Raw genomic sequence first — 16,041 nt, forward strand, 5'->3', positions numbered from 1 at the left:
AGAGCTGAAGTGGAGTCATTGAATATGGTCATAGCCAGAGATAGATTTTTGGTCCTTAGGGAGTTGAGGGTGATGGGGAACAGGCAGAAAAGTGGCTGAGAACTGATCTTACTGAATGGCAAGCAGGCTGGAGGGTTGAAGTGGGACGAGGTGGATGGGTGTATTGGGCAGATATGTAGCCGGTGCAGGTTCATGCAGGGAAATGTGATTTATTGTTCAAGGGACACAGGTGGCACTGGCAGTGCCAGCATTTACTGTCCATCCTCATTTGCCCCTTAACTGAGCAGGCACTCGTCTCAGCAATATAGTGGGTCTGCAGTCACATATAGGCAGGATGACAGACTATTTTCGCTGCAGGATGTTGGATGTTGGTGAATTCCGTTTTTTTTTAACAACAATTATCATTATTGAGCTCATCTTTCATGAATTCCAATTTATTTTATATTTAGTTATTTACTTTTAATTTAAATTCCCAAACAGCCATGGTGAGATTCAAACCCTTGTCATTTCATCAATGGTTCAGAATTCTGGCTCTAGTGCAGTACCTAACCTCTGCACCACAGTACCACACACATTTTGATAGGAAGGAGAGCAACGTGTGCAGAGAGATCTGGAGTGTATAGTACAAATCTTTGGAAAAAAACGATTCCATAAACCTTCAGGATCCATAGGCTATAGACAGAGGCACTGACTATACGTCAAGGCAGTTCCACTGCACCATTTTAAAGCACGAGACTAGTCCAACCAGAACATTTTATTTACTTTTGTGCTGTGTGTATGTATAATAAACCAATATCAATATGTTTTCTACAATTTCCATGAAGTCTGTATACTAAATTCAGGAAGGGTGAGAAAATATCAGCAAACGCACATGGGCAGATTGAAAAAAACAGCCCTTGAAATGAGGGACTTGGATGACATGAGCTTGGGGGGGGGAAGGTTCCGGCAAGTTTAAAGGGGACACAGACAATAGGGTAGTAGGTAAGGGGGAAGCGTGTGTTGTGGATGGGAAGGCTGGAACTTCTGTGGCACAGAGTTAAGGTGATGGTGGCGTTGTTGTGGAACATCTGAAAGGTCAGCAAGGGAGTTCTCCTTGTGTACTGACATTGCCGTTATTGTACTGCAGGACAATGGGACAAATGCCTGAATGAATTGGAATTGGTTTATTATTGTCACATGTACCGAGGTACAGTGAAAAACTTGTCTTGCCTACCGTTCATACAGATCAATTTATTACACAGTGCCTTGAGGTAGTACAAGGTAAGGAAGGCCAGTTGAAATGGATTAATTGGGAAACAAGCGCCCAAGATCAGACAGAGTCACCATGTTGTACAAGTCCAAGACTGGCAGGGGGGAGAGGTGGTGAAGTTGCTGGGGAGAAGGCCACCACTTCTCGTCAGTAAAACACTGGAAGTGCTGCTGAAAATGGAGGGGATGCTCATTGGAAGATTGGTTTGGTTGGACTTGACTTAAACAGCAGGCTGGATGGCTGTTTCTTTCCCAGAGAATGGGGAACTTCATCGACATACAGCCAGCCAGTACAATGACCGATGGCTCTCTGCGCAGTGCCAGGAGGAAGTGGGGCCAGCTGTTGGCTTGGTCAGAGATAGCAGTGTACAGAGATAGCCTGAGAAATGCAAATGTCCCCTGCACATGTCCATTATCTTTTCAAACACTCACAGACTGTCTTAAGACAACCAACAGGTTGGCACTCTCTCACCTCTGAGTCCAGACACCTACACACAGAACTCCGAGGGTGTACAGAAGGAGTGCTGCACTCTCAGAGGTATCGTTCTTCTGAAGGAACAATATTCCAAGGCTCTGCTGTCCTAGACGATAAAAGACCCCATTGCACAATTCTCCTTGATGTCCAAATGGTATTCATTCAGATCATCCTGTCATTATTGCACTGCAGATCATGGGATCTTTCTGTGCACAGACTGACATTCCCCACAGTGAATGCTGGGAAGCCACTTTGGGTGACAAGAGACCATGAAAAGTGCTGCGGGGATGGACGTCTTTCTTTGAACTTAATTCATTTTCACACTTGGGAAAGGGATACGGGCCAAATGCGGGCAGATGAGAATAGTGCAGATGGGCATCTTGGTCAGCATGGACCGGTTGGGCCGAAGGGCCTGATTCAACACTGTATGACTGTACGACTTCATTCTCCTTCACCAGATGGCTGGAGGGCAGTGTGAGGCATGCGGTGTGAACTCACCATTCCATGACGATAAGAAGGCACTTCCTCCCCTGGTACAGATTCTCGTAGACGTCTACGATCCGGACAATGTGATTGCAGCCAGAAGCTCGCCAGTGGAGATCCACCTCCCGCCGGGCCTTCGGACAGTCCTGCAGCATCTGAGAGGGAGGAGGAGGTAACATTAAACTGAGGAGGAGAGCTCCACACCAAGCACAGAAAGGCAGCCCACTACAGATCCACAAGGGAGGCGGACAGATCAGAGGAGATGGGGCTGCTCACCTTGGAATGGAGGAGCTCAAGTCAGAATGGGACATTGAAAATCATGAAGGGTATAGACAGAGTAGGTAGAGAGATCCATCAGACAGCAATACTGAGTGAAAGTATATGGCAGATGATGAGGTTTCCGCAGTAGGTGGCTTGGGTGTACAATGTTCTACCAGGGAGAGGAGCGGAGAAGATTCAACTGTAGTGTTCAAAAGGGAGCTGGATAGGTATCTGAACACAAAGAAGTTACAGGGTTGTGGGAAGAGGATGAGGGAGTGGGACTGGCTCATTGTCCTTACAGAGAGCCAGTACAGGCTTAATGGGCCAAATGGCCTCCTTCCCTGCTGTAACCATTCTGTGATTCTGTTAGAATAAATTTGGGAGAACTGGGAGAATTGGGGTTCTTTCACCTGGAACATTGAGGATGATTGGTCAGGGATCAATATAGTCAGGGAGACACATACATACTCTGCAGTCGCCCTGAACGGCTTCACATTTCCAGTTCCCTGGTTTAATTTCAGATTTCACATTAATCAACATGTGTAGAAATTTCAACATGCTGGAACCCACGTTGGAATAGTTTACTTGGCCAAACCACAGGAGCACTATTCACAATCAGCTGCTAAAAGTTTCATTTCGTGAAAAGAATGGAATTTCACGTGGCCACAATGAACACAGCAACAGTGGTGTGAAATGTGGCAAACCTTCTCCTTTCGCAACACTGCAATGTTCTGGAGGAAAAAGTGACAGGTGTCCCAAGCAGCTCTTGGACAAGTGCCCGTTAAGCGGAGAGCAAAAACTTCACAATCAAAGCAACCTTTGCCACAGCAGAGGTCTGAAATGACAGTCAGCTTACAAATGCTCAGGAAAGGAGGCAAGGCAGTGGTCTAGGTTTAACACCCAAACCACTAAGGTGTTGGCTGAGTGCGAATGGCAAAATGCCCGATCTTGATAAGGGGACATTTGGCTTGCTTTTGAACCCAGCAGAGTTCCCAAGCAATAAACTAGCAACTTGAAAGTTGTGTTGCCACTTGCCTCCTTTTCTGGTTCGCACGCGTCTCTGCAGTCCGCCTGTCTCTGAATTAGATCATTGGTTAGGCTCGTTCTACTGCAGTTCAGTGCGCTGTAGCGTGTGCTGGTTACACGGTGCGCTACAGTCATTTCTGAAGCTTCACAGACAGCACCTCTGAAACCCTCAACTTCCATCACCCACAGCAACATCCTGCAGATGCTGCAAATCTGCGATAAAAACAGAAGGTGCTGGAGGGATTCAGCAGGTGCAGCGGCACCTGTGGAGAGAGGAGCAGAGCTCCCTGCTCCATTGGAAGGTCGTTGGACTGACATGTCAACTCACTGCAGATGTTAACGCCACGGATGCTGCCTGACTTGCTGTGTGTTTCCAGCATTGAACTAACTAAGGAGGACGACGGCAGGACGCCGGTGAGCTACCCTGACTGGGAGGTATGTGGCTGCTCCCAGTTCTCAGGGGCAGTTAGAATGGACAATAAATGCTGACCTGGGAATCAGCCTGGGAATCAAATTAAAAATGTAGTGTTGTTGTACAAAGGTTTGGTTATCACAGGAAAGGGTCCATGCTCACTGCACCCTGCTGGTTCCTGCAATGATTTCCACAGTTCCTGGAGACACAGGAGAGGCCATGAGACATAGGAGCAAAATTAGGCCATTTGGCCCATCGAGTCTGCTCCACCATTTGATCCTGGCTGATTTATTTTTCCCTCTCAACCCCATTCTCCTGCCTTCTCCCCATAACCTTTGACGCCCTTACTAATCAAGAACCTATCAACCTCTGCTTTAAATACACCCAATGACTCTGCCTCCACAGCCATCTGTGGCAATGAATTCCGCAGATTCACCACCCTCTGGCTGAAGAAATTCCTCCTCATCTCTGTTCTAAAGGGAGGTCCTCCTATTCCGAGGCTGTGCCCTCTGGTCCTCGACTCTGCCACTATTCTGAGAGATTCTGCAGATGCTGGAAATCTAGACAAACACATAAAATGCTGGAGGAACTCAGTAGGTCAAGCAGCATCTGTGAAAAGAAATGGACAGTCGATGTTTCAGGCCGAGACCCTTCATCAGGACTTGATGGGAATGTGGTGAGAATCAGTGGGATTCATCAGAATGCAAAGAAGCTGAACACAATAGTTTGGTGCGTCCTGATGAAGGGTCTTGGCCCAAAATATTGACTGTTCATTTCCCTCCATAGATGCTGCCTGACCCGCTGAGTTCCTCCAACATTTTGTGTGTTGCTGCACAGTTCCTGTGACTTCCCACTGAAATTAAACACAGCAATATTGCCCAGTGAAGGGCCAAACAACACCAAGCTATTGATTTATGCTTCCTTGCATTCGGATGTGCTATCATCTCATGGAGTTGTACAGCACGGAAACAGGACCTTCAGACCAACAAATCCCACTGGATTCTCCCCACATTCCCATCGTCCTGATAAAGGCTCTTGACTGGAAATGTTGACATTTCCCTTTTGCCTCCACAGATGCTGCTTGACCCACTGAGTTCTTCCAGCGTTCGGTTTACTTGTCCCATCAAGTCTCCTCAGATTCTACCACTTACCCCACACCATAATTTACAGCAAGCAACTAACCTGTGGCTTAATCAGTAGTACTCATGACTCAGAGTCAGCAGCTTGTGACTTCAATTCCCACTGCAGATACTTAAGCAAATACTTCGGTGCAGATTGCAAGGTACCATCTTTTAGATAAGATGCAACACCAAGGTCCTGTCTACACTCCAAGCTGAACGGATCTCAATATTTCCTCTCTTGTATCAGCCCTTTCTCAGCAACTTAAACATTTTTATCTCCAACCTCTGAAGAAGGGGCTTCAACCTGAAACATTAATTCCCTGCTTCTCTCTCTACAGATGCTGCCTGACCTGCTGAGTATTTGTGGCATTTCCTACTTTACTTGGGTTCTGCCCAACATTTATCCCACAGTCTTGCTAAAGTAGTTTGACTGGTCATTATCTCATCACTGTGAGTGGGAGCTTGCTGTGCATGAACCGGCAGCTCTATATACAGCAGTGAATCAGAAGCATTTCATGACATAACAACACGGCTTCTATTTTTCTATTTTGTGCTCAGCTTTGGATTGAGTGCAGTTCATGTGAAGCCAGTTTGATGGAATCTATTGAGATCAAACAAATCCAAAGATCAAACTATTAAACAAATGTTAATGGGGTTCAGTCTGGACAATGACCACCTCCTGTCCTCAGAGCAAATGGAAGGTGTCATAACAGAGCAATCACACAGCACTTCCTCACCAAGGTTCAGGCTGGATTTTGCCAGCACCACTGTGCTCCAGACCTGGGTCCAAACAGGGACAAAGGAATCCCAGGGGTGAGGAGAGAGTGTCTATTGCAGTATCAGCTTAATTAGAATTGCAGTATTAGCCAGCATAATCAAAGCCCCTACCCACCCGGGTTGTTCTCTCTTCTCTCCTCTTCCATGAGGTAGGAGCCTGACGGCACGTACTACCAGACTTAAGGACAGCTTCTACCCCACTGTGTTCCCTTATACAATAAGATGAACTATGACCTCACGACCTACCTTGTTGTGACCTTGCACCTTATTGCACTGCACTTTCTCTGTAGCTGTGACACTTTACTCTGTGCTGTTATTGTTTTTACCTGTACTACATCAATGAACTCTGTACTAACTCAATGTAACTGCACTGTGTAATGAATTGACCTGTACGATCAGTATGCAAGACAAGTTTTTCACCGTACCTCGGTACATGTGACAATAATAAACTAATACCAATAGAATTCCACTAACCCCACCTTCCAATTTTAATTTAAATACATACAGACATGAAACTAAGCCAACTTTGAATTAACAAGAGCAAATACTTTTTAAACAGCTGCATGGGATCTGTCGGAGAAGGCACATCTGAATCAATTCCAGCAAAGTTAAAGAGGTGTATTGCCAATTGTGCATTTCTCAGCATGTTGGGTGTCTCTCCAGTTCTGGGAACTGAGCAGACAGAGTGATTGGCTGTACCCACTTAGACCAATGACAGAAACAGACCTGGCAAAGGACAGGGTGCTTGAACAGGGGAGGAGAAGCAACACCAGACTTTCTTGGGGAAATTAATATCTGAACAAAGCCTGCATTTCTATAGCTTCAGGACATCCCAAAGTCCTTTACAGCTAAAGAAGTTATTCTGGAGTTTAGACACTGCAGTAGGGACCTCAGCAGCCAGTTTGTTCAAAGTAAGTTTCCACAGTCATGTGACATTCACTGGAAAATCTGTCCTCAGTGACATGGATAAATATTGGCCCAGGATACCAAAGGAAACTTCTGGTTCTTCTTCAAAGCTACTGCATGAGAAGTAACTCTCAGAGGCTGTGCATTAGATTGCTATAGTCCTCAAGTAAACCTTGCCCTGGAAACTCTAGTGAACCCTAAATAATGCACTAGTCTCTCTCTCTCTGCCAACAGACACACTTTGGATGCTAGTGTCTCATTAGCTGCTGCCGCAAACTTCAAGTGCACCTCAGCACAACGATTCTGATTTGCAAGAGTACTGCTCAGTACTGCCCCATGGCTTGGCACCTGGTGACCAAAGACCTCGTTTCAGGGGTATCGGATGGAGCCCAACCCTGATGGATGAATAGGAAGAGAAGACCATGGGAGTTGGAGAACTTTGGCAGTGTTTGCGAGGTTGTAGAAGGCTGGGATCCGGGGACATAGTCGATGGGGAGGCTGTGGTTGACAGATGGAAGGCGAGTTTACTTGGCAGGCTTCACTGGGAAGACCAGGAGGTCCCGAGATTGCCCAACCAATGGCATCCCTGGATCAAGGCAGCCACACGCCCAGGCCATGTCCCAAAAGCAGAGTTGCAGAGGCAGCAATAGTGCATCCTGATGCAATAATTGCATCCAGGGAAAGGGTGAGTCATGTCTGGAAGCAGCTGGTCAAGTTTCTAGAGTCATATGAAACAAGCCACAAGCGATCATCAGAGTTTCACTGAATAGGTCACACAGTGGCACAGTGGGTACAGCCACTACCTCACAGCTCCAGAGACCCGGGTTCAATCCTGACCTCAGGTGCTGTGTGTGTGGAGTTTGCACGTTCTCCCTGTGACCACATGGGTTGCCCCCGTGTGCTCCCGTTTCCTCCCACGTCCCAACGATGTGCAGGTTGGTCTGTTAATTGGCTGCTGTAAGTTGCCCCTGGTATAGATGGGTGGGTGGAAGAATCAGGACGGTGTTGATGGGCACGTGAGAGTAACATGGGGAACCAGGATCGCTGGGATCACTCTGGATGTTGGCATGGACTTGATGGACTGAATAGCCTCCTTCTACGTTGTAGGAAAATGAGAAAACACAGGAAGAGGTCGATGTTCTGTCACACAACACAAAGAGAACTGCTGTGCAACTGAATTTTTAGCCACCTATCTTTACATCAGAGACACTTAGGACTGGAGTTCACCACCAACACAATCAGCACACACAGGATTTATAGCTGTACTATCACTGAGGGCATGTGACTGAAGGTCTTCTGATAAATCAGTAGCACAATCTATACCCAGCCCTTGTTCACCAGGAAGTCACGTTGTATTCTGGGTTCCATAAGTCAGTGGAGCGACCACCATGGTCGTGATCTGTGGTGCATGATGTGCAAACTGTGTAACACAGAAACCACGATGGAACCCACGGTGTGAAGATGACCCCACACTATCTGTAAGATTCCCATCAAAGGGCCTTATTTATGTTATTTCCAGTAACCTGAACAGCAACATCCTTGCTATCAGCTGAGTTAACATTGTTAATATTTTGAATTAAACAGAAAATATAGAGTTAGGATTCTGAAGAAAGATCAGAACTGTTAACTGCTTCTCTCTCTACAGATGTTACCTGACCTGCAGGGTGTTCCTAGAATTTTCTATTTCTGTTTTACATTTCCAGTGTTATATTTTTGGACCAAAGTGTTGTTGCATCAGTTTAACAGTTACACTGTAATGCTTTGGTCTTTAATCCTAGGGCTACAGGGACTACACTATTCCTCTGCCATTGCCCTTATCACTGCCAGTGCCCGCACCGCAGAGACCGAGTCCCTGCGCAAGGGGGCAGGTGGGTGAGCAGGCAGTCTACAGTAAATACAGGCAGGCGGGCAATCCGTTGAGAACAGATGGGTCCCAAGCAGTGAGATGCTTGGATTTTTCCCCATCTCCCCACACAAGGGCAAGGACGCTGCGAGAGAGTTTTCCCAAAGCAGGGTCGGTGCAATGGATTCTTGATCACTAACGGTATTGGAGGGGAACGGGAATGGAGTGGGAGAAGGGGCAGAGGTAAAGGGGTCAGCCATGGTGTAACCGAAGGGCAGAGTTCCCGTACGTACCCCTTATGCTCCTGTCTTTCTCCAACCTGAATGCACATGCCGATAGAGGAAGGGGAACGGAATACATTATCCAGAGTGAAGTGCCCTCCTCTGGTCACCACAGTTAGGAAGGATGTGAAGATCCAGGAGGAGGTTTACTCCGATGGCCCCTGGGACAAGGGGTCAGATGGGAAAAGCTGAGGTCATTCTCCTTTGGGCAAAGAGATTCAAGAGGAGAACTGATGGTGGTGCACAGGTTCGAGCGTGGTAAATAAATGGAAGCGTGTCCTGTTTTCAGGAGGTTTAAGGACCAGAGGACACAGGATCAAAGTTCTGAGCAAAAGATACAAAGCTAACATTAGAACATCTCTTCCTCGGAGAGGTTGTAATGACCCAGAACTCACTGGCTACTGAGGGATGATAAAGAGTTAGTCGGAGGTTTCAGAGGGGAATTGGATCATCACTGGAAAGAAAAAGTGTGGGAATTCCAGAGGTTCACTCCCCTCCGTGAAAAGTATTTCTACACACCTCGGTTTTAAACCTCCAGCCCCTTATTTTGTGGCAAAGTCTCCTCGTTCGAGACTCTCCCCAGTGGAAACGTCTCGACATCTACCCTGCCAGGGCCTCTCAGGATCTTGTATGTCCCAGTAATGTCACCCTTCATTCTTCTGAACTCCAAGGAATACAGACCCAATCTGTAACCACTCGTGATGGGACAACCCTCTCGTCCCAGGATTTACCCTGGTGAATCTCCTTCAGACTGCCTCCAACACTGCACACAGTAATCCCCAGCGCAACCTCACCAACGCCCTGTACAACTGGAAGAATACCTCCCTATACTTAACTTCCAGCCCCTTTGCAATAAAGGCCAACATGCCATTTACCTCGCTGCCTTGCCTCCTGGCAATGGCGCCTTCAGATACCGAAGCCCTGACCTCTGGAATCACCCCTTCTCTGCCTCTCTCACCCTCGTCTGAAAACCTTCCTCTCTGACCAGCTTTGCCTGCTCCCAACCCCTCACTCCACAGCTCCACATCAGTTTGATGGTGAGGGCTCCGACAGACACTTTGCCGTTTACCTTAAAGATGCCGTGTAAATGGGCGCCGCTGTTTGTTTTATCCTGTTATCCTACTTCCCCTCTCAATGCCATCTTGCTTGTCTGGTTTCACAATGCAACCACAAATGTCAACAAAGGAGGTGCCAGTCATGCAGTCTGAAGTTTCAGCAAAAGTTAAGCAACTCACGACTCATCTGCACTGGCACGTTAAACCCCAATGAATTCTGGGCACGAACAACTTCAGTCGTATTTGAGGAACAGAGGAAGCAGGAGAGAACTTAAACAGGGAATCGGGAGGGTAAAAGGGGCCACGAATTGTCCTTGGTGAGTGGGATTAAGGAGAATCCCAAGCATTTTAGACATACATTATACGCAAGGGTCACCAGGGAGAGGGTAGGACCACTCGAGGAAAAAGGACGGAATCTATGCCTGGAGCCAGAGGAAGTGGACGAGGTACTACACGTCGATGTTCACCAAGGAGAGGGACGTGGAGGATGGTGAGATCAGGGAGGGGTCTGATGATATTCTAGGGCATGTTGAGATGAAGGAGCAGGAGCTGGTGTTGGGGTTCTTGAAGCACACGTCCCCAGGGCCTGGTGGCATCTAGCTCAGGTTACTGAGAGAGGGAAAAGAGAAGATTGTGGGGCCTTGACAGGGATCTTTAGCAACAGGTGAGGTCCCAGAGGACTGGAGAGTAGCCAGTATTGCTCCTCTGTTTAAGGGCAGGGGACAACAAACCAGGAAATTATAGGCCAGTGAATCTTACATCAGTGGTAGTAAAATTATCGGAGAAGTTTCTTAGGGATAGGATCTACTCACATCTGGAAAAACACAGATTTATTAGGGATAGTCAGCTTGGCTTTGTGCAGGGTAGGTCATGTCTTACAAATGATACAGTTTTTTGAGGAGGTGACGATGATGATTGAAGAGGGTAGGGCAGTGGATGTTGTCTACATGGACTTTAGTAAAGCTCTTGACAAGATTCCTCGTGGTAGGCTGAGCCAGAAGATTAGGGCGTGTGGGATCCACAGAAACTTGGTAGATTGGATTCAAAATTGGCTTGGCCATAGAAGACAGAGGGTAGTGGTGCAGGGGAGGTTATTCTGACTCAAGGTCTGTGACCAGTGGTGTTCCACAGGGATCAGTGCTGGGAGATATATATATATATATATATCTATCTATCTATCTAGGTGGGCTGATCAGTAATTTGCAGATGATGGAAAAATTGGTGAAGTTGTGGATAGTGAGGAAGGTTGTCAAAGGATAGAGTTGGAAATGTGGGCAGACACGGCAGATGGAATTTAATCTAGACAAGTGCGAGGTGTTGCACTTTGGGAAGTCAAATATAAGGGGAAAGCATACAGTAAATGGCAGGACCCTGAGGAGCATCGATGCACAGAGGGATCTTGGGGTGCAAGTCCATAGCTCCCTGGAAGTGGCAACAAAAGTAGATCAGGTGGTAAAGAATGTGTATGACACGCTTGCCTTCATCGGTTGGGGTGTTGAGTATAAAAGTCAGGAAATCACGTTGCAGCTGTATAAAATTTTGGTTAGGCCACATTTGGAGTATTGTGTGCAGTTCTGGTCGCCCCATTACAGGAAGGATGTGGAGGCTTTGGAGAGGGTGCAGAAGAGGTTCACCAGGATGCTGCCTGGATTAGAGAGTAAGGGGAGGTTGGACAAAGTTGGATTGTTTTCTCTGGAGTATTGGAAGCTGCAGGGAAACTTGATAAAAGTTTATAAAATTATGAGAGGTATAGATAGGGGAGACAGAGGAAATGTCAAATGCCATACAGCATAGCTTTAAGGTGAAAGGGGGAATGTTAAAAGGAGGTGTGTGGGGGACAATTTATTTATCTATTTATTTATTTTTTCCACAGAGAGTGGTGGGTGCCTGGAACACACTGCCAGAGGAGTGGTGGAAGAAGATTTGACAGTGGTGTTTAAGAAGCATTTATTCAGGCACATGAACAGGCAGGGAATGGAGGGATACAGACCGTGTGCAGGCAGACGAGATTAGTTAAAATTGGCATGTTCGACACAGCCATCATGGGCCAAAGGGCCTGTTCCCGTGTTGTACTATTCTACGTTCAATGCATTCTATATTGTTACTATTGTACCTCTGGTACAAATCTACAAAGTAATAATTCAATGAAACAAGAAGTTTAATCTGAAATTATAAACCCTAACCCTACCTTCGCACATATACACAGCCAGGGTGGCTTTGCTCATAACATGTTCAGTCCACTGAAACAGCAGAGCAGGGAGAGAGATCCTTCCACCAACAGCACACACCCTTGGATTTAAAGATGTGGAAATCTCCTGCTGCCATGCAAGCACTGGTGGGAGAGCAGCCAAACTATCCCCATACCAGGAAGGGTTTTCCCAAGCACGACACAGTGGCGCAGTAGAGCCGCTGTCTCACGGTGCCAGAGACCTGGGTTCGATCCTGACCTCGGCTGCTCCTGTGTGGAGTTTGCACGTTCGCCCTGTGACTGTGTGGATTTGCTCCGGTTTCCTCCCACGTCCCTAAGACCTGCGGTTGGTGGATGAATCGGCCACTGTGAATTGCCCCCCTTGTATCGGTGAGCGGTAGAATCCAGGCGGAGGTGGTGGGAATGTGAGGAGAATAAAAAGTGAGATTAACGTGGGACTAGTGTGGTTGATGGTCAGCACGGAACTCGACGGGCCGAACGGCCTGATTCGCTGCCGTATTTCTCGATGACTCTTTGACCAAATCTCACTGCTTAGCATTAAAACCGACTACCAGGACAACATGGGGAGGCAACTCAGCAAAGATTAACTCTGCCCACCGCTCCCTCTTCTGCAGAGGCTCCTCTGAGATCAAGAGCTCTGTAGCACTGCTAGCCTGCTCAGCTCTGGCACGCCACCACTGCAGAACCACACCCAGCTACAGCCTTCCTGCTCGTGGTTCCAGGAAAGAGAAGGGTGCTCCCCTCAGTTACACATGGTCATCAGTTCTGTCTCCTGGATGACAGCAAATGTCAACGCTGAATTGGGAAATCTCACCATGTCCCTCAGGATGTCCTGAATTATACCGACCCACATTGCAGTATCATATATGACTTGGCTACAAGAAGAAACATGGGGCTTTAGGCCAGCCACCTCAAGCTTTACGAGTAAGACATTGCCCAATCATATTCCTGTACGCGATTTTCCTAAAACACACTGAAGATTCCCCTTCACAGAACCATGATTAAAGAGTCATTTCCTGCTCAAATGATTAAAATTAATGGCCAGGTATGCTGAACAGAAAGGTTTTTTCCGAATTTACAACATCAGAAACTGCTCATTACTGACGAGTCCCAACAGACTGTGTCCCTGCATGAACCAGGATACTTTCACCTGCTCCACCCCCAAACCTGAAGGCATCAGAAGGAACAGGCCAGCTGTGTATCTAATACACTGTCTACACTTGCTGCTGCCTCGGGAAGGCAGCCAGCATAATCACGGACCCCTCCCATCCTGATCATTCCCTCTTCTCACCCACTTCCTTCAGGCAGAAGACTCAAAAGCTTGAGAACACGTACAACCAGGCTCAAGGACAGCTTCTATCCCGCTGTTAGAAGACTCTTGAATGGATTTCTTATACAATAAGGATGAACTCCCATTGATCTCCCAATCTACCTCGTCATGGCCCTTGCACCTGTTGTCTGCCTGCACTGCACTTTCTCTGTAACTGTAACACTTTATTCTGCATTCTGTTATTGTTTTCCTTTTGTACTGATGTAGGAAATGATCTGTCTGGATGGCACGCAAACAAAAGCTTTTCAATGTATCTCGGTACATGTGACAATAATAAACCAATTAATACCCTGCACTAACCCCACCGCCCTTTCCAAATGGCAGAAATGCCACATGTCCCAAGCAGCGACCTGCCACTGTGCAAGGGTCCATTATCCTCGCTGTTTGCTCCACTGAGGCAGCTCCTGTCCGTGGTGTCATCAGAAGGATGCGATTTTAGGAGACTTTCACCCTGGCTATGGTTTTATCAGCATTGCAGCAAAGTCTGGTGTTGGGTGAGAAGCTCATCATGGAATGTTAAACCAGCTGAAGGTACAGATTCTACTAACTTCAGCCGTGAGACTAAAGCAGCATGTCTCCAGGTTTACTGCAGCCAACTCTGGTTCCACTGGTTGGTGTGGCTGGAGATGGAGGGGAACATCTCCAACTGTGCAGCAGCAGGGTTCACTGGGCTGACCAGATACACAGTGCAGACCGGGCTTGGCCGTAGCTTTCCCTCGGTCCCTTGCATCAACCCCAACTAATACATGTGCAAAATACCTGAAGGACAGAAAGTCATGGCTGCCATGAACATGATGAATGGTCTCCTCTGTGTAATATGTTACTGTGATTTTAAGAAATACCAAACTTGTCCACATTACGTTGGAGGCCAAAACTGCACAGCTGGCTCGTGATTCTGACTTGCCCAATCAAGCATCTGGGTCACCTATTATGTAACTCCCTCTCCGTCCATTACACATCCTCTAGAGTTTCATAGTCAACATGTTAAAGTGGGAGCTCTGCACCATTACTGATCGACAGAAGAACATCAGCCCAAACTCCAGGAAAATCCCAGGATCTTCAAATTTGGCTTTGAATTGTTTTTATGATTTAAAGGCTTTGAATGACCTCTCCAAAGGGAAGAGCACTCCCTAACTACTGCACAAGAGCCATCTGGGATTTTGTACAGGCCACTGTTATCGACTGCAGGCTGAATTTCTAACACCATCTCGATGACTCCTTGCTTCCACCTCTGTGACCTAAGAGTTTCCTCCACTATTACTGTTTTAATATTGTCACATGTATGTAGATACAGTGAAAAACATGTGCATGCCATCCAGACAGATCATAACATTGAGGTAGGAAAAAGAAAACAGAATGCAGAATATAGTGCTGCGGCTACAGAAAAAGTGCGGTGCAGGCAGACAATAAGGTGCAGTAGGGGTACTGAGGACACTAGCCCCACTTCTCACTCCTTGCCTCTGTGCTTCACCCATCTGTGTTTTTGATAGCTCCACACTCAGAGCCTCTCACTATTCATGCCCAGGTCTCACTCAACCATCACCTTCCCCCTTGATGCTGACACCTGCTTTCCCCAAGTTCTACCATTTCCAATCTTTCATCAATGTACTTAAAACCCTCCCCTTTGTTTCCTACAACTGCATCAGTGACCTGCGGGAACCACCATTTTCCCAACCGTAGCCACGATCGCTGGTGAGAGCGTGTTCTCAATCTTCCAGGTCACTCAATCTTAAAAAAAAACCTCAGAAAGTCTCAGAAAAGGCATAGCTTTAAGGTGGGGGGCGGGGGGGGGGGTGGACCTTAAAGGAGATGTGCGGGGCAAGTTTTTATTTTACACAGAGTGGCGGGTGCCTGGGACGGGCTGCCAGGGGTGGTGGTGGAAGCAGATACATTAGTAGATACGCCCAAGAGGATGTTAGGCATGTACATGAGTATGCAGGGAATGGAGGGATACACATCATGTGTAGGAAGAAGGGATTGGTTTAATTTGGCATTGTGTTGGGCACAGACATGATGGGCTGAAGGGCCTGTTCCTGTGCTGGACTGTTCTATGTTCTATAAAAGTCACCTCTTCCACAATCCTTCCTAAATCCTTTCTGGGGCCAGGCTGTAGAACCCTTCTCCCAATATCTGCTTCTTCGACTTGGCATCTGACTTGCCTACTTCCCACTTGCAGAGTCACACAACACAGAAACAGGCCCTTCGGCCCACCGAGTCCATGCCGACCATCAAGTGCCCATTGACACCAATCCCAGTTATTCTCTCCGCCTTCTCATCAACTCCCCCCAGATTCTACCACTCACCCACACACCAGGGGCAATATATTGTGGCCCATCAACCAGCAAACTGCACATCCTTGGGATATAGGAGGAATATGTTGTTATTGCAGGTACAGTAACAACATTTGGACAGGTACATGGGCCAAGTGCGGGCAAATGAGACTAGCTCAGGTGGGCACCTTGGTCAGCATGGACGAGTTGAGCTGAAGGGCCTGTTCCCGTGCTGTATCACTCTAGGTCACAGGGAGAATATGCAAAACTCCACACAGACCAACCCGTGCAGCTGGATTAAAGCCTCCCTATTTTGAACCTCCAACCCCTTTGCAGTAAAGGCC

General features: G+C 47.3%; 1 protein-coding gene across 1 annotated transcript in view; it reads right to left on the bottom strand.

Annotated features, from left to right (window-relative positions):
• mapkapk2a (MAPK activated protein kinase 2a) overlaps positions 1-16,041 on the bottom strand; it is a 206,568-nt gene that overhangs the window by 75,298 nt on the left and 115,229 nt on the right. Inside the window, exon 2 of the mRNA XM_052034961.1 lies at positions 2,222-2,361. Coding sequence (XP_051890921.1) covers positions 2,222-2,361 — 140 coding nt within the window. The remainder of the gene's footprint in view (positions 1-2,221; positions 2,362-16,041) is intronic.

The sequence above is a fragment of the Pristis pectinata genome, chromosome 20 (genome assembly GCF_009764475.1).
Source record: "Pristis pectinata isolate sPriPec2 chromosome 20, sPriPec2.1.pri, whole genome shotgun sequence".
Lineage (NCBI taxonomy): Eukaryota > Metazoa > Chordata > Chondrichthyes > Rhinopristiformes > Pristidae > Pristis > Pristis pectinata.